Source organism: Oncorhynchus mykiss, chromosome 27 (genome assembly GCF_013265735.2).
Source record: "Oncorhynchus mykiss isolate Arlee chromosome 27, USDA_OmykA_1.1, whole genome shotgun sequence".
NCBI lineage: Eukaryota > Metazoa > Chordata > Actinopteri > Salmoniformes > Salmonidae > Oncorhynchus > Oncorhynchus mykiss.
This window is the reverse complement of record NC_048591.1, coordinates 36,308,458-36,328,008: the sequence shown is the minus strand read 5'-3', so window position 1 is coordinate 36,328,008 and position 19,551 is coordinate 36,308,458. Positions and strand designations below refer to the sequence as shown.

Here is a 19,551-nt window from a genome sequence, read left to right as displayed (position 1 = left end):
GTGGGGCGAGGGAATGGTTTGGAATCTGTTGGGGCGAGGGAATGGTTTGGAATCTGGTGGGGCGAGGGAATGGTTTGGAATCTGGTGGGTCGAGGGAATTGTATGGAATCTGGTGGGGCGATGCAATGGTCTGGAATCTGGTGGGGCGAGGGAATGGTCTGGAATCTGGTGAGGCGAGGGAATGGTCTGGAATCTGGTGGGGCGAGGGAATGGTCTGGAATCTGGTGAGGCGAGGGAATGGTCTGGAATCTGGTGGGGCGAGGGAATGGTTTGGAATCTGTTGGGGCGAGGGAATGGTTTGGAATCTGGTGGGGCGAGGGAATGGTTTGGAATCTGGTGAGGCGAGGGAATGGTTTGGAATCTGGTGAAGCGAGGGAATGGTTTGGAATCTGGTGAGGCGAGGGAATGGTTTGCAGTCTGGTGAGGCGATTGAATGGTCTGGAATCTGGTGGGGCGAGGGAATGGTTTGGAATCTGGTGGGGCCAGAGAATTGTCTGGAATCTGGTGGTGCGAGGGAATGGTCTGGGATCTGGTGGGGCGAGGGAATGGTCTGGAATCTGGTGACGCGAGGGAATGGTCTGGAATCTGGTGGGGCGAGGGAATGGTCTGGAATCTGGTGGGGCGAGGGAATGGTTTGGAATCTGGTGGGGCGAGGGAATGGTCTGGAATCTGGTGGGGCGAGGGAATGGTTTGGAATCTGGTGAGGCGAGGGAATGGTCTGGAATCTGGTGAGGCGAGGGAATGGTTTGGAATCTGTTGGGGCGAGGGAATGGTCTGGAATCTGGTGAGGCGAGGGAATGGTCTGGAATCTGGTGGGGCGAGGGAATGGTCTGGAATCTGGTGAGGCGAGGGAATGGTTTGGAATCTGGTGAGGCGAGGGAATGGTCTGGAATCTGGTGGGGCGAGGGAATGGTTTGGAATCTGGTGGGGCGAGGGAATGGTCTGGAATCTGGTGAGGCGAGGGAATGGTCTGGAATCTGGTGGGGCGAGGGAATGGTCTGGAATCTGGTGAGGCGAGGGAATGGTTTGGAATCTGGTGAGGCGAGGGAATGGTCTGGAATCTGGTGAGGCGAGGGAATGGTCTGGAATCTGGTTGGGGCGAGGGAATAGTCTGGAATCTGGTGAGGCGAGGGAATGGTTTGGAATCTGGTGAGGCAAGGGAATGGTTTGGAATCTGGTGAGGCGAGGGAATGGTCTGGAATCTGGTGGGGCGAGGGAATGGTTTGGAATCTGGTGGGTCGAGGGAATGGTCTGGAATCTGGTGAGGCGAGGGAATGGTCTGGAATCTGGTGGGGCGAGGGAATGGTCTGGAATCTGGTGAGGCGAGGGAATGGTTTGGAATCTGGTGAGGCGAGGGAATGGTTTGGAATCTGGTGAGGCGAGGGAATGGTCTGGAATCTGGTGGGGCGAGGGAATGGTTTGGAATCTGGTGGGGCCAGAGAATTGTCTGGAATCTGGTGGGGCGAGGGAATGGTCTGGAATCTGGTGGGGCGAGGGAATGGTCTGGAATCTGGTGAGGCGAGGGAATGGTCTGGAATCTGGTGGGGCGAGGGAATGGTCTGGAATCTGGTGGGGCGAGGGAATGGTTTGGAATCTGGTGGGGCGAGGGAATGGTCTGGAATCTGGTGGGGCGAGGGAATGGTTTGGAATCTGGTGAGGCGAGGGAATGGTCTGGAATCTGGTGAGGCGAGGGAATGGTTTGGAATCTGTTGGGGCGAAGGAATGGTCTGGAATCTGGTGAGGCAAGGGAATGGTCTGGAATCTGGTGGGGCGAGGGAATGGTTTGGAATCTGTTGGGGCGAGGGAATGGTTTGGAATCTGGTGGGGCGAGGGAATGGTTTGGAATCTGGTGGGGCGAGGGAATGGTTTGCAGTCTGGTGAGGCGAGGGATGGTCTGGAATCTGGTGGGTCGAGGGAATGGTCTGGAATCTGGTGAGGCGAGGGAATGGTCTGGATTCTGGTGGGGCGAGGGAATGGTTTGGAATCTGTTGGGGCGAGGGAATGGTTTGGAATCTGGTGGGGCGAGGGAATGGTTTGGAATCTGGTGGGGCGAGGGAATTGTCTGGAATCTGGTGGGGCGAGGGAATGGTCTGGAATCTGGTGAGGCGAGGGAATGGTCTGGAATCTGGTGGGGCGAGGGAATGGTTTGGAATCTGTTGGGGCGAGGGAATGGTTTGGAATCTGGTGGGGCGAGGGAATGGTTTGGAATCTGGTGAGGCGAGGGAATGGTTTGGAATCTGGTGAAGCGAGGGAATGGTCTGGAATCTGGTGAGGCGAGGGAATGGTTTGCAGTCTGGTGAGGCGATTGAATGGTCTGGAATCTGGTGGGGCGAGGGAATGGTTTGGAATCTGGTGGGGCCAGAGAATTGTCTGGAATCTGGTGGGGCGAGGGAATGGTCTGGAATCTGGTGGGGCGAGGGAATGGTTTGGAATCTGGTGAGGCGAGGGAATGGTTTGGAATATGGTGAGGCGAGGGAATGGTCTGGAATCTGGTGAGGCGAGGGAATGGTCTGGAATCTGGTGGGGCGAGGGAATGGTTTGGAATCTGGTGGGGCGAGGGAATGGTCTGGAATCTGGTGGGGCGAGGGAATGGTCTGGAATCTGGTGGGGCGAGGGAATGATTTGGAATCTGGTGGGGCGAGGGAATGGTTTGGAATCTGGTGAGGCGAGGGAATGGTCTGGAATCTGGTGAGGCGAGGGAATGGTTTGGAATCTGTTGGGGCGAGGGAATGGTCTGGAATCTGGTGAGGCAAGGGAATGGTCTGGAATCTGGTGGGGCGAGGGAATGGTTTGGAATCTGGTGGGGCGAGGGAATGGTTTGGAATCTGGTGGGGCGAGGGAATGGTTTGGAATCTGGTGGGGCGAGGGAATTGTCTGGAATCTGGTGGGGTGAGGGAATGGTCTGGAATCTGGTGGGGCGAGGGAATGGTCTGGAATCTGGTGAGGCGAGGGAATGGTCTGGAATCTGGTGGGGCGAGGGAATGGTTTGGAATCTGTTGGGGCGAGGGAATGGTTTGGAATCTGGTGGGGCGAGGGAATGGTTTGGAATCTGGTGGGTCGAGGGAATTGTATGGAATCTGGTGGGGCGATGCAATGGTCTGGAATCTGGTGGGGCGAGGGAATGGTCTGGAATCTGGTGAGGCGAGGGAATGGTCTGGAATCTGGTGGGGCGAGGGAATGGTCTGGAATCTGGTGAGGCGAGGGAATGGTCTGGAATCTGGTGGGGCGAGGGAATGGTTTGGAATCTGTTGGGGCGAGGGAATGGTTTGGAATCTGGTGGGGCGAGGGAATGGTTTGGAATCTGGTGAGGCGAGGGAATGGTTTGGAATCTGGTGAAGCGAGGGAATGGTTTGGAATCTGGTGAGGCGAGGGAATTGTTTGCAGTCTGGTGAGGCGATTGAATGGTCTGGAATCTGGTGGGGCGAGGGAATGGTTTGGAATCTGGTGGGGCCAGAGAATTGTCTGGAATCTGGTGGTGCGAGGGAATGGTCTGGGATCTGGTGGGGCGAGGGAATGGTCTGGAATCTGGTGACGCGAGGGAATGGTCTGGAATCTGGTGGGGCGAGGGAATGGTCTGGAATCTGGTGGGGCGAGGGAATGGTTTGGAATCTGGTGGGGCGAGGGAATGGTCTGGAATCTGGTGGGGCGAGGGAATGGTTTGGAATCTGGTGAGGCGAGGGAATGGTCTGGAATCTGGTGAGGCGAGGGAATGGTTTGGAATCTGTTGGGGCGAGGGAATGGTCTGGAATCTGGTGAGGCGAGGGAATGGTCTGGAATCTGGTGGGGCGAGGGAATGGTCTGGAATCTGGTGAGGCGAGGGAATGGTTTGGAATCTGGTGAGGCGAGGGAATGGTCTGGAATCTGGTGGGGCGAGGGAATGGTTTGGAATCTGGTGGGGCGAGGGAATGGTCTGGAATCTGGTGAGGCGAGGGAATGGTCTGGAATCTGGTGGGGCGAGGGAATGGTCTGGAATCTGGTGAGGCGAGGGAATGGTTTGGAATCTGGTGAGGCGAGGGAATGGTCTGGAATCTGGTGAGGCGAGGGAATGGTCTGGAATCTGGTTGGGGCGAGGGAATAGTCTGGAATCTGGTGAGGCGAGGGAATGGTTTGGAATCTGGTGAGGCAAGGGAATGGTTTGGAATCTGGTGAGGCGAGGGAATGGTCTGGAATCTGGTGGGGCGAGGGAATGGTTTGGAATCTGGTGGGTCGAGGGAATGGTCTGGAATCTGGTGAGGCGAGGGAATGGTCTGGAATCTGGTGGGGCGAGGGAATGGTCTGGAATCTGGTGAGGCGAGGGAATGGTTTGGAATCTGGTGAGGCGAGGGAATGGTTTGGAATCTGGTGAGGCGAGGGAATGGTCTGGAATCTGGTGGGGCGAGGGAATGGTTTGGAATCTGGTGGGGCCAGAGAATTGTCTGGAATCTGGTGGGGCGAGGGAATGGTCTGGAATCTGGTGGGGCGAGGGAATGGTCTGGAATCTGGTGAGGCGAGGGAATGGTCTGGAATCTGGTGGGGCGAGGGAATGGTCTGGAATCTGGTGGGGCGAGGGAATGGTTTGGAATCTGGTGGGGCGAGGGAATGGTCTGGAATCTGGTGGGGCGAGGGAATGGTTTGGAATCTGGTGAGGCGAGGGAATGGTCTGGAATCTGGTGAGGCGAGGGAATGGTTTGGAATCTGTTGGGGCGAAGGAATGGTCTGGAATCTGGTGAGGCAAGGGAATGGTCTGGAATCTGGTGGGGCGAGGGAATGGTTTGGAATCTGTTGGGGCGAGGGAATGGTTTGGAATCTGGTGGGGCGAGGGAATGGTTTGGAATCTGGTGGGGCGAGGGAATGGTTTGCAGTCTGGTGAGGCGAGGGATGGTCTGGAATCTGGTGGGTCGAGGGAATGGTCTGGAATCTGGTGAGGCGAGGGAATGGTCTGGATTCTGGTGGGGCGAGGGAATGGTTTGGAATCTGTTGGGGCGAGGGAATGGTTTGGAATCTGGTGGGGCGAGGGAATGGTTTGGAATCTGGTGGGGCGAGGGAATTGTCTGGAATCTGGTGGGGCGAGGGAATGGTCTGGAATCTGGTGGTGCGAGGGAATGGTCTGGAATCTGGTGAGACGAGGCAATGGTCTGGAATCTGGTGGGGCGAGGGAATGGTTTGGAATCTGGTGAGGCGAGGGAATGGTTTGGAATCTGGTGAAGCGAGGGAATGGTTTGGAATCTGGTTAGGCGAGGGAATGGTGTGCAGTCTGGTGAGGCGAGGGAATGGTCTGGAATCTGGTGAGGCGAGGGAATGGTCTGGAATCTGGTGGGGCGAGGGAATGGTTTGGAATCTGGTGAGGCGAGGGAATGGTCTGGAATCTGGTGAGGCGAGGGAATGGTTTGGAATCTGTTGGGGCGAGGGAATGGTCTGGAATCTGGTGAGGCAAGGGAATGGTCTGGAATCTGGTGGGGCGAGGGAATGGTTTGGAATCTGGTGGGGCGAGGGAATGGTTTGGAATCTGGTGGGGCGAGGGAATGGTTTGGAATCTGGTGGGGCGAGGGAATTGTCTGGAATCTGGTGGGGTGAGGGAATGGTCTGGAATCTGGTGGGGCGAGGGAATGGTCTGGAATCTGGTGAGGCGAGGGAATGGTCTGGAATCTGGTGGGGCGAGGGAATGGTTTGGAATCTGTTGGGGCGAGGGAATGGTTTGGAATCTGGTGGGGCGAGGGAATGGTTTGGAATCTGGTGGGGCGAGGGAATTGTCTGGAATCTGGTGGGGCGAGGGAATGGTCTGGAATCTGGTGGGGCGAGGGAATGGTCTGGAATCTGGTGAGGCGAGGGAATGGTCTGGAATCTGGTGGGGCGAGGGAATGGTCTGGAATCTGGTGAGGCGAGGGAATGGTCTGGAATCTGGTGGGGCGATGGAATGGTTTGCAGTCTGGTGAGGCGAGGGAATGGTTTGGAATCTGGTGGGGCGAGGGAATGGTTAGGAATCTGGTGAGGCGAGGGAATGGTTTGGAATCTGGTGAAGCGAGGGAATGGTTTGGAATCTGGTGAGGCGAGGGAATGGTTTGCAGTCTGGTGAGGCGATTGAATGGTCTGGAATCTGGTGGGGCGAGGGAATGGTTTGGAATCTGGTGGGGCCAGAGAATTGTCTGGAATCTGGTGGGGCGAGGGAATGGTCTGGAATCTGGTGGGGCGAGGGAATGGTCTGGAATCTGGTGAGGCGAGGGAATGTTCTGGAATCTGGTGGGGCGAGGGAATGGTCTGGAATCTGGTGGGGCGAGGGAATGGTTTGGAATCTGGTGGGGCGAGGGAATGGTCTGGAATCTGGTGGGGCGAGGGAATGGTTTGGAATCTGGTGAGGCGAGGGAATGGTCTGGAATCTGGTGAGGCGAGGGAATGGTTTGGAATCTGTTGGGGCGAAGGAATGGTCTGGAATCTGGTGGGGCAAGGGAATGGTCTGGAATCTGGTGGGGCGAGGGAATGGTTTGGAATCTGTTGGGGCGAGGGAATGGTTTGGAATCTGGTGGGGCGAGGGAATGGTTTGGAATCTGGTGGGGCGAGGGAATGGTTTGCAGTCTGGTGAGGCGAGGGAATGGTCTGGAATCTGGTGGGGCGAGGGAATGGTCTGGAATCTGGTGAGGCGAGCGAATGGTCTGGATTCTGGTGGGGCGAGGGAATGGTTTGGAATCTGTTGGGGCGAGGGAATGGTTTGGAATCTGGTGGGGCGAGGGAATGGTTTGGAATCTGGTGGGGCGAGGGAATTGTCTGGAATCTGGTGGGGTGAGGAAATGGTTTGGAATCTGTTGGGGCGAGGGAATGGTCTGGAATCTGGTGAGGCAAGGGAATGGTCTGGAATCTGGTGGGGCGAGGGAATGGTTTGGAATCTGGTGGGGCGAGGGAATGGTTTGGAATCTGGTGGGGCGAGGGAATGGTTTGGAATCTGGTGGGGCGAGGGAATTGTCTGGAATCTGGTGGGGTGAGGGAATGGTCTGGAATCTGGTGGGGCGAGGGAATGGTCTGGAATCTGGTGAGGCGAGGGAATGGTCTGGAATCTGGTGGGGCGAGGGAATGGTTTGGAATCTGTTGGGGCGAGGGAATGGTTTGGAATCTGGTGGGGCGAGGGAATGGTTTGGAATCTGGTGGGGCGAGGGAATTGTCTGGAATCTGGTGGGGCGAGGGAATGGTCTGGAATCTGGTGGGGCGAGGGAATGGTCTGGAATCTGGTGAGGCGAGGGAATGGTCTGGAATCTGGTGGGGCGAGGGAATGGTCTGGAATCTGGTGAGGCGAGGGAATGGTCTGGAATCTGGTGGGGCGAGGGAATGGTTTGGAATCTGGTGGGGCCAGAGAATTGTCTGGAATCTGGTGGGGCGAGGGAATGGTCTGGAATCTGGTGGGGCGAGGGAATGGTCTGGAATCTGGTTAGGCGAGGGAATGGTCTGGAATCTGGTGGGGCGAGGGAATGGTCTGGAATCTGGTGGGGCGAGGGAATGGTTTGGAATCTGGTGGGGCGAGGGAATGGTCTGGAATCTGGTGAGGCGAGGGAATGGTTTGGAATCTGTTGGGGCGAAGGAATGGTCTGGAATCTGGTGGGGCAAGGGAATGGTCTGGAATCTGGTGGGGCGAGGGAATGGTTTGGAATCTGTTGGGGCGAGGGAATGGTTTGGAATCTGGTGGGGCGAGGGAATGGTTTGGAATCTGGTGGGGCGAGGGAATGGTTTGCAGTCTGGTGAGGCGAGGGAATGGTCTGGAATCTGGTGGGGCGAGGGAATGGTCTGGAATCTGGTGAGGCGAGCCAATGGTCTGGATTCTGGTGGGGCGAGGGAATGGTTTGGAATCTGTTGGGGCGAGGGAATGGTTTGGAATCTGGTGGGGCGAGGGAATGGTTTGGAATCTGGTGGGGCGAGGGAATTGTCTGGAATCTGGTGGGGCGAGGGAATGGTCTGGAATCTGGTGGTGCGAGGGAATGGTCTGGAATCTGGTGAGACGAGGGAATGGTTTGGAATCTGGTGAGGCGAGGGAATGGTCTGGAATCTGGTGAGGCGAGGGAATGGTTTGGAATCTGTTGGGGCGAAGGAATGGTCTGGAATCTGGTGGGGCAAGGGAATGGTCTGGAATCTGGTGGGGCGAGGGAATGGTTTGGAATCTGTTGGGGCGAGGGAATGGTTTGGAATCTGGTGGGGCGAGGGAATGGTTTGGAATCTGGTGGGGCGAGGGAATGGTTTGCAGTCTGGTGAGGCGAGGGAATGGTCTGGAATCTGGTGGGGCGAGGGAATGGTCTGGAATCTGGTGAGGCGAGCGAATGGTCTTGATTCTGGTGGGGCGAGGGAATGGTTTGGAATCTGTTGGGGCGAGGGAATGGTTTGGAATCTGGTGGGGCGAGGGAATGGTTTGGAATCTGGTGGGGCGAGGGAATGGTCTGGAATCTGGTGGGGCGAGGGAATGGTCTGGAATCTGGTGGTGCGAGGGAATGGTCTGGAATCTGGTGAGACGAGGGAATGGTTTGGAATCTGGTGGGGCGAGGGAATGGTTTGGAATCTGGTGAGGCGAGGGAATGGTTTGGAATCTGGTGAAGCGAGGGAATGGTTTGGAATCTGGTGAGGCGAGGGAATGGTTTGCAGTCTGGTGAGGCGAGGGAATGGTCTGGAATCTGGTGGGGCGAGGGAATGGTCTGGAATCTGGTGGGGCGAGGGAATGGTCTGGAATCTGGTGAGGCGAGGGAATGGTTTGGAATCTGGTGAGGCGAGGGAATGGTTTGGAATCTGGTGAGGCGAGGGAATGGTCTGGAATCTGGTGGGGCGAGGGAATGGTTTGGAATCTGGTGGGGCGAGGGAATGGTCTGGAATCTGGTGAGGCGAGGGAATGGTCTGGAATCTGGTGGGGCGAGGGAATGGTCTGGAATCTGGTGAGGCGAGGGAATGGTTTGGAATCTGGTGAGGCGAGGGAATGGTCTGGAATCTGTTGGGGCGAGGGAATGGTTTGGAATCTGGTGGGGCCAGAGAATTGTCTGGAATCTGGTGGGGCGAGGGAATGGTTTGGAATCTGGTGGGGCGAGGGAATGGTCTGGAATCTGGTGAGGCGAGGGAATGGTCTGGAATCTGGTGGGGCGAGGGAATGGTCTGGAATCTGGTGGGGCGAGGGAATGGTTTGGAATCTGGTGGGGCGAGGGAATGGTCTGGAATCTGGTGGGGCGAGGGAATGGTTTGGAATCTGGTGGGGCGAGGGAATGGTCTGGAATCTGGTGGGGCGAGGGAATGGTTTGGAATCTGGTGAGGCGAGGGAATGGTCTGGAATCTGGTGAGGCGAGGGAATGGTTTGGAATCTGTTGGGGCGAAGGAATGGTCTGGAATCTGGTGAGGCAAGGGAATGGTCTGGAATCTGGTGGGGCGAGGGAATGGTTTGGAATCTGTTGGGGCGAGGGAATGGTTTGGAATCTGGTGGGGCGAGGGAATGGTTTGGAATCTGGTGGGGCGAGGGAATGGTTTGCAGTCTGGTGAGGCGAGGGAATGGTCTGGAATCTGGTGGGTCGAGGGAATGGTCTGGAATCTGGTGAGGCGAGGGAATGGTCTGGATTCTGGTGGGGCGAGGGAATGGTTTGGAATCTGTTGGGGCGAGGGAATGGTTTGGAATCTGGTGGGGCGAGGGAATGGTTTGGAATCTGGTGGGGTGAGGGAATTGTCTGGAATCTGGTGGGGCGAGGGAATGGTCTGGAATCTGGTGGTGCGAGGGAATGGTCTGGAATCTGGTGAGACGAGGCAATGGTCTGGAATCTGGTGGGGCGAGGGAATGGTTTGGAATCTGGTGAGGCGAGGGAATGGTTTGGAATCTGGTGAAGCGAGGGAATGGTTTGGAATCTGGTGAGGCGAGGGAATGGTTTGCAGTCTGGTGAGGCGAGGGAATGGTCTGGAATCTGGTGAGGCGAGGGAATGGTCTGGAATCTGGTGGGGCGAGGGAATGGTCTGGAATCTGGTGAGGCGAGGGAATGGTTTGGAATCTGGTGAGGCGAGGGAATGGTTTGGAATCTGGTGAGGCGAGGGAATGGTCTGGAATCTGGTGGGGCGAGAGAATGGTTTGGAATCTGGTGGGGCGAGGGAATGGTCTGGAATCTGGTGAGGCGAGGGAATGGTCTGGAATCTGGTGGGGCGAGGGAATGGTCTGGAATCTGGTGAGGCGAGGGAATGGTTTGGAATCTGGTGAGGCGAGGGAATGGTTTGGAATCTGGTGAGGCGAGGGAATGGTCTGGAATCTGGTGGGGCGAGGGAATGGTTTGGAATCTGGTGAGGCGAGGGAATGGTCTGGAATCTGGTGGGGCGAGGGAATGGTTTGGAATTTGGTGGGGCGAAGGAATGGTCTGGAATCTGGTGGGGCGAGGGAATGGTCTGGAATCTGGTGGGGCGAGGGAATGATTTTGAATCTGGTGGGGCGAGGGAATGGTTTGGAATCTGTTGGGGCGAGGGAATGGTTTGGAATCTGGTGGGGTGAGGGAATGGTTTGGAATCTGGTGGGGCGAGGGAATTGTCTGGAATCTGGTGGGGCGAGGGAATGGTCTGGAATCTGGTGGGGCGAGGGAATGGTCTGGAATCGTGCAGTAGTCATGAGTAGAACAGCTGTAGAGTTTAAGATTTGATTTTTTTCTCTGTCTATGTTCTCCCTCTGTCTTACCTCCCTCTCCTTGTCCTTTCTCAGTACATTGTACTAAACTGTCCCAGTGTGTCATCATTTGAAAACCATCCCTTCACTCTGACTGCGGTAAGTTGGTTCAGTCGGTTTTCTCACAAATCAAACAACAAATGTGCAGATCGAGGTCTTCTGAACAGCTAGAGGCTTCTTCACACACAGTGCAAGATATCAATTCACCATGCTTTCTCTTCATACCTCAAACATGACATAATACTCACATCTAAAGGCACGTGCTACAACCTACCTTTTTTACCCCCTGGTATACGAACAGTTCTCTCTCTCTGAGGCCCCTCGGATCCAGTTCTCTCATTGATGTGGAGGCAGGGGGTTAGGGTTAGGGTTAAGCTGGTAGATTGACTGTTGACACTTTAAATCCCTCACACATCAGCTACAGTTCTTTAGCAATTCGGCAGAAGTCAAATGATTGTTCTGGAATAAGAGACTTTACTTCAGGAATCTGATCCACTCCTTTTTAACATTCACACACGCATCATATACACACACACACACACACACACACACACACACACACACACACACACACACACACACACACACACACACATACATGCACACACGCACACATGCACACACACACTCAATGTACATGCACATTGCTTTCCTGTTGGCAGACAGTGTTACTGCCCTCAGGGGTCTGTCTGCTCTTTGTCAGTGATTCTGCTACAATCCCCCCAAAAACACCAGGCCGAGGCACGCTCAGTGTGTGTGTGTGTGTGTGTGTGTGTGTGCTCAGTAGTGTGTATGTGAATGACTCATTGTCTGTGCTCTCCCTTGCAGTGTCCCACGGAGAAGAAAGAAACTTTAGGAATACATCTCAGAGTGGTGGGAGACTGGACTGGTGAGACTGGACACACACACACACACACACACACACACACACACACACACACACACACACACACACACACACACACACACAACACAACACGCAACACAACACAGTGGATCTCCTGTACATCCTCCCTAAGCTCCAGGGACAGCCTGTACCATCTCAGAAATGACAGAATTGGGGAGGGGGTGGGGAGGTTTGTTTTAACCCCCTTCTCATCTTTGCTTGGGAGAATCAATTTCCGGAGGCTTCTGTAAGCTGATGGCTAACATAGAGAGCAGTATTAGAAGCAGTATTAGCACTTGCATGGTTCTAAGAGCTAACATGACTCTAGCAGTATTAGTACAGGGTTCTAAGAGCTAACATGACTCTAGCAGTATTAGTGCATGGTTCTAAGAGCTAACATGACTCTAGCAGTATTAGTGCATGGTTCTAAGAGCTAACATGGCTCTAGCAGTATTAGTACAGGGTTCTAAGAGCTAACATGGCTCTAGCAGTATTAGTACAGGGTTCTAAGAGCTAACATGGCTCTAGCAGTATTAGTACAGGGTTATAAGAGCTAACATGGCTCTAGCAGTATTAGTACATGGTTCTAAGAGCTAACATGGCTCTAGCAGTATTAGTACAGGGTTCTAAGAGCTAACATGGCTCTAGAAGTATTAGTACAGGGTTCTAAGAGCTAACATGGCTCTAGAAGTATTAGTACTGGGTTCTAAGAGCTGACATGGCTCTAGCAGTATTAGTACAGGGTTCTAAGAGCTAACATATAAGGCCCTGCCCCGCCCCCCTTTCGGAAAAGCTGACCACGACTCCATTTTGTTGATCCCTGCCTACAGACAGAAACTAAAACAAGAGGCTCCCACGCTGAGGTCTGTCCAACGCTGGTCCGACCAAGCTGACTCCACACTCCAAGACTGCTTCCATCACGTGGACTGGGAGATGTTTCGTATTGCGTCAGATAACAACATTGACGAATACGCTGATTCGGTGTGCGAGTTCATTAGAACGTGCGTTGAAGATGTCGTTCCCATAGCAACGATTAAAACATTCCCTAACCAGAAACCGTGGATTGATGGCAGCATTCGTGTGAAACTGAAAGCGCGAACCACTGCTTTTAATCAGGGCAAGGTGTCTGGTAACATGACCGAATACAAACAGTGCAGCTATTCCCTCCGCAAGGCTATCAAACAAGCTAAGCGCCAGTACAGAGACAAAGTAGAATCTCAATTCAACGGCTCAGACACAAGAGGCATGTGGCAGGGTCTACAGTCAATCACGGACTACAGGAAGAAACCCAGCCCAGTCACGGACCAGGATGTCTTGCTCCCAGGCAGACTAAATAACTTTTTTGCCCGCTTTGAGGACAATACAGTGCCACTGACACGGCCTGCAACGAAAACATGCGGTCTCTCCTTCACTGCAGCCGAGGTGAGTAAGACATTTAAACGTGTTAACCCTCGCAAGGCTGCAGGCCCAGATGGCATCCCCAGCCGCGCCCTCAGAGCATGCGCAGACCAGCTGGCCGGTGTGTTTACGGACATATTCAATCAATCCCTATACCAGTCTGCTGTTCCCACATGCTTCAAGAGGGCCACCATTGTTCCTGTTCCCAAGAAAGCTAAGGTAACTGAGCTAAATGACTACCGCCCCGTAGCACTCACATCCGTCATCATGAAGTGCTTTGAGAGACTAGTCAAGGACCATATCACCTCCACCCTACCTGACACCCTAGACCCACTCCAATTTGCTTACCGCCCAAATAGGTCCACAGACGATGCAATCTCAACCACACTGCACACTGCCCTAACCCATCTGGACAAGAGGAATACCTATGTGAGAATGCTGTTCATCGACTACAGCTCGGCATTCAACACCATAGTACCCTCCAAGCTCGTCATCAAGCTCGAGACCCTGGGTCTCGACCCCGCCCTGTGCAACTGGGTACTGGACTTCCTGACGGGCCGCCCCCAGGTGGTGAGGGTAGGCAACAACATCTCCTCCCCGCTGATCCTCAACACTGGGGCCCCACAAGGTTGCGTTCTGAGCCCTCTCCTGTACTCCCTGTTCACCCACGACTGCGTGGCCACGCACGCCTCCAACTCAATCATCAAGTTTGCGGACGACACAACAGTGGTAGGCTTGATTACCAACAACGATGAGACGGCCTACAGGGAGGAGGTGAGGGCCCTCGGAGTGTGGTGTCAGGAAAACAACCTCACACTCAACGTCAACAAAACTAAGGAGATGATTGTGGACTTCAGGAAACAGCAGAGGGAACACCCCCCTATCCACATCGATGGAACAGTAGTGGAGAGGGTAGCAAGTTTTAAGTTCCTCGGCATACACATCACAGACAAACTGAATTGGTCCACTCACACAGACAGCATCGTGAAGAAGGCGCAGCAGCGCCTCTTCAACCTCAGGAGGCTGAAGAAATTCGGCTTGTCACCAAAAGCACTCACAAACTTCTACAGATGCACAATCGAGAGCATCCTGGCGGGCTGTATCACCGCCTGGTATGGCAACTGCACCGCCCTCAACCGTAAGGCTCTCCAGAGGGTAGTGAGGTCTGCACAACGCATCACCGGGGGCAAACTACCTGCCCTCCAGGACACCTACACCACCCGATGTCACAGGAAGGCCATAAAGATCATCAAGGACATCAACCACCCGAGCCACTGCCTGTTCACCCCGCTATCATCCAGAAGGCGAGGTCAGTACAGGTGCATCAAAGCTGGGACCGAGAGACTGAAAAACAGCTTCTATCTCAAGGCCATCAGACTGTTAAACAGCCACCACTAACACTGAGTGGCTGCTGCCAACACACTGACACTGACTCAACTCCAGCCACTTTAATAATGGGAATTGATGGGAAATGATGTAAATATATCACTAGCCACTTTAAACAATGCTACCTTATATAAATGTTACTTACCCTACATTATTCATCTCATATGCATACGTATATACTGTACTCTATATCATCGACGGTATCCTTATGTAATACATGTATCACTAGCCACTTTATACTATACTATGCCACTTTGTTTACATACTCATCTCATTTGTACATACTGTACCCGATACCATCTACTGTATCTTGCCTATGCTGCTCTGTACCATCACTCATTCATATATCCTTATGTACATATTCTTTATCCCCTTACACTGTGTACAAGACAGTAGTTTTGGAATTGTTAGTTAGATTACTTGTTATTACTGCATTGTCGGAACTAGAAGCACAAGCATTTCGCTACACTCGCATTAACATCTGCTAACCATGTGTATGTGACAAATAAAATTTGATTTGATTTGATTTGATTTAACATGGCTCTAGAAGTATTAGTACAGGGTTCTAAGAGCTAACATGACTCTAGCAGTATTAGTGCATGGTTCTAAGAGCTAACATGGCTCTAGCAGTATTAGTACAGGGTTCTAAGAGCTAACATGGCTCTAGAAGTATTAGTACAGGGTTCTAAGAGCTAACATGGCTCTAGCAGTATTAGTACAGGGTTCTAAGAGATAACATGGCTCTAGCAGTATTAGTACATGGTTCTAAGAGCTAACATGGCTCTAGCAGTATTAGTACAGGGTTCTAAGAGCTAACATGGCTCTAGCAGTATTAGTACAGGGTTCTAAGAGCTAACATGGCTCTAGAAGTATTAGTACAGGGTTCTAAGAGCTAACATGACTCTAGGAGTATTAGTGCAGGGTTCTGAGGGCTAACATAGTTCTAGCAGTGGCTCTAACATGACTCTACAGCCAGTCCTACCACAACCCCATACAAGCTACAGTACAGCTAGTCCTACCACAACCCCATACAACCTACAGTACAGCCAGTCCTACCACAACCCCAAACAGGCTACAGTACAGCTAGTCCTACCACAACCCTGAAAAAGCTACAGTACAGCTAGTCCTACCACAACCCCATACAAGCTACAGTATAGCTAGTCCTACCACAACCCCATACAACCTACAGTACAGCCAGTCCTACCACAACCCCATACAAGCTACAGTACTGCTAGTCCTACCACAACCCCAAACAACCTACAGTACAGCCAGTCCTACTACAACCCCATACAAGCTACAGTCCTGCAAGTCATACCACAACCCCATACAACCTACAGTACAGCCAGTCATACCACAACCCCATACAACCTACAGTACAGCCAGTCCTACCACAACCCCATACAAGCTACAGTACAGCTAGTCCTACCACAACCCCATACAACCTACAGTACAGCCAGTCCTACCACAACCCCAAACAGGCTACAGTACAGCTAGTCCTACCACAACCCTGAAAAAGCTACAGTACAGCTAGTCCTACCACAACCCCATACAAGCTACAGTATAGCTAGTCCTACCACAACCCCATACAACCTACAGTACAGCCAGTCCTACCACAACCCCATACAAGCTACAGTACTGCTAGTCCTACCACAACCCCAAACAACCTACAGTACAGCCAGTCCTACTACAACCCCATACAAGCTACAGTCCTGCTAGTCATACCACAACCCCATACAACCTACAGTACAGCCAGTCATACCACAACCCCATACAAGCTACAGTATAGCTAGTCCTACCACAACCCCATACAACCTACAGTACTGCTAGTCCTAACACAACCCCATACAAGCTACAGTACTGCTAGTCCTACCACAACCCCAAACAACCTACAGTACAGTCAGTCCTACCACAACCCCATACAAGCTACACTACTGCTAGTCCTACCACAACCCCATACAACCTACAGTACAGCCAGTCATACCACAACCCCATACAAGCTACAGTACAGCTAGTCCTACCACAAACCCATACGCACTACAGTACTGCTAGTCCTACCACAACCCCATACAAGCTACAGTACTGCTAGTCCTACCACAACCCCAAACAACCTACAGTACAGCCAGTCCTACCACAACCCCATACAAGCTACAGTACAGCTAGTCCTACCACAACCCCATACAACCTACAGTACAGCCAGTCCTACCACAACCCCATACAAGCTACAGTACAGCTAGTCCTACCACAACCCCATACAACCTACAGTACTGCTAGTCCTACCACAACCCCATACAAGCTACAGTACTGCTAGTCCCAACACAACCCCATACAAGCTACAGTACTGCTAGTCCTACCACAACCCCAAACAAGCTACAGTACTGCTAGTCCTACCACAACCACAAACAAGCTACAGTACAGCCAGTCCTACCACAACCCCATACAAGCTACAGTACTGCTAGTCCTTCCACAACCCCAAACAGGCTACAGTACTGCTAGTCCTACCACAACCCCAAACAAGCTACAGTACTGCTAGTCCTAACACAACCCCTTACAAGCTACAGTACTGCTAGTCCTACCACAACCCCAAACAGGCTACAGTACAGCTAGTCCTACCACAACCCTGAACAAGCTACAGTACAGCTAGTCCTACCACAACCACAAACAAGCTACAGTACAGCCAGTCCTACCACAACCCCATACAAGCTACAGTACTGCTAGTCCTACCACAACCCCAAACAGGCTACAGTACTGCTAGTCCTACCACAACCCCAAACAAGCTACAGTACTGCTAGTCCTACCACAAATCCAAACAGTCTACAGTACAGCTAGTCCTACCACAACCCCATACAAGCTACAGTACAGCTAGTCCTACCACAACCCCATACAACCTACAGTACAGCAGGTCCTACCACAACCCCAAACAAGCTACAGTACTGCTAGTCCTACCACAACCCCATACAAGCTACAGTACTGCTAGTCCTACCACAAACCCCAAACAGTCTACAGTACAGCTAGTCCTACCACAACCCCATTCAAGCTACAGTACAGCTAGTCCTACCACAACCCCATACAACCTACAGTACAGCCTGTCCTACCACAACCCCAAACAAGCTACAGTACAGCCAGTCCTACCACAACCCCAAACAACCTACAGTACAGCCAGTCCTACCACAACCCCAAACAAGGTACATTACTGCTAGTCCTACCACAACCCCAAACAAGCTACAGTACAGCCTGTCCTACCACAACCCCATACAACGTACAGTACAGCCAGTCCTACCACAACCTCAAACAAGCTGCAGTACTGCTAGTCATACCACAACCCCAAACAAGCTACAGTACTGTTAGTCCTACCACAACCCCATACAAGCTACAGTCAGCTACTCCTACCACAACCCTGAACAACCTACAGTACAGCCAATCCTACCACAACCCCAAACAAGCTACAGTACTGCTAGTCCTACCACAACCCCAAACAAGCTACAGTACTGCTAGTCCTACCACAACCCTGAACAAGCTACAGTACTGCTAGTCCTACCACAACCCCAAACAAGCTACAGTACAGCTAGTCCTACCACAACCCCATACAACCTACAGTACAGCCAATCCTACCACAACCCCAAACAAGCTACAGTACTGCTAGTCCTACCACAACCCCATACAAGCTACAGTACAGCCAGTCCTACCACAACCCCAAACAAGCTACAGTACTGCTAGTCCTACCACAACCCCATACAAGCTACAGTACAGCCAGTCCTACCACAACCCCATACAAGCTACAGTACAGCCAGTCCTACCACAACCCCAAACAAGCTACAGTACAGCCAGTCCTACCACAACCCCAAACAAGCTACAGTACTGCTAGTCCTACCACAACCCCATACAAGCTACAGTACAGCCAGTCCTACCACAACCTCAAACAAGCTACAGTACAGCCAGTCCTACCACAACCCCAAACAAGCTACAGTACTGCTAGTCCTACCACAACCCTGAACAAGCTACAGTACTGCTAGTCCTACCACAACCCCATACAAGCTACAGTCAGCTAGTCCTACCACAACCCTGAACAAGCTACAGTACTGCTAGTCCTACCACAACCCCATACAAGTTACAGTACTGCCAGTCCTACCACAACCCCGAACAGGCTACAGCACAGCTAGTCCTACCACAACCCTGAACAGGCTACAGCACAGCTAGTCCTCCCACAACCCCATACAAGCTACAGTACAGCTAGTCCTACCACAACCCCATACAACCTACAGTACAGCCAATCCTACCACAACCCCAAACAAGCTACAGTACTGCTAGTCCTACCACAACCCCATACAAGCTACAGTACAGCCAGTCCTACCACAACCCTGAACAAGCTACAGTACTGCTAGTCCTACCACAACCCCAAACAAGCTACAGTACAGCTAGTCCTACCACAACCCCATACAACCTACAGTACAGCCAATCCTACCACAACCCCAAACAAGCTACAGTACTGCTAGTCCTACCACAACCCCATACAAGCTACAGTACAGCCAGTCCTACCACAACCCCAAACAAGCTACAGTACTGCTAGTCCTACCACAACCCCATACAAGCTACAGTACAGCCAGTCCTACCACAACCTCAAACAAGCTACAGTACAGCCAGTCCTACCACAACCCCAAACAAGCTACAGTACTGCTAGTCATACCACAACCCCAAACAAGCTACAGTACTGTTAGTCCTACCACAACCCCATACAAGCTACAGTCAGCTAGTCCTACCACAACCCTGAACAAGCTACAGTACTGCTAGTCCTACCACAACCCCATACAAGCTACAGTACAGCCAGTCCTACCACAACCCTGAACAGGCTACAGCACAGCTAGTCCTACCACAACCCTGAACAGGCTACAGCACAGCTAGTCCTACCACAACCCCATACAAGCTACAGTACAGCCAGTCCTACCACAACCCTGAACAGGCTACAGTCAGCTAGTCCTACCACAACCCCATACAAGCTACAGTACAGCCAGTCCTACCACAACCCCATACAAGCTACAGTACAGCTAGTCCTACCACAACCCCATACAAGCTACAGTACAGCCAGTCCTACCACAACCCCAAACAAGCTACAGTACTGCTAGTCCTACCACAACCCCAAACAAGCTACAGTACAGCCAGTCCTACCACAACCCCAAACAAGCTACAGTACTGCTAGTCCTACCACAACCCCAAACAAGCTATAGTACTGCTAGTCCTACCACAACCCCAAACAAGCTACAGTACT

At 52.7% G+C, this 19,551-nt stretch overlaps 1 protein-coding gene across 1 annotated transcript in view; it reads left to right on the top strand.

Moving 5' to 3' along the window:
• Positions 1-19,551, top strand: part of LOC110508009 (NADPH oxidase 4) — a 69,468-nt gene that overhangs the window by 36,509 nt on the left and 13,408 nt on the right. Inside the window, exons 11-12 of the mRNA XM_036965288.1 lie at positions 10,658-10,720; positions 11,450-11,510. Coding sequence (XP_036821183.1) covers positions 10,658-10,720; positions 11,450-11,510 — 124 coding nt within the window. The remainder of the gene's footprint in view (positions 1-10,657; positions 10,721-11,449; positions 11,511-19,551) is intronic.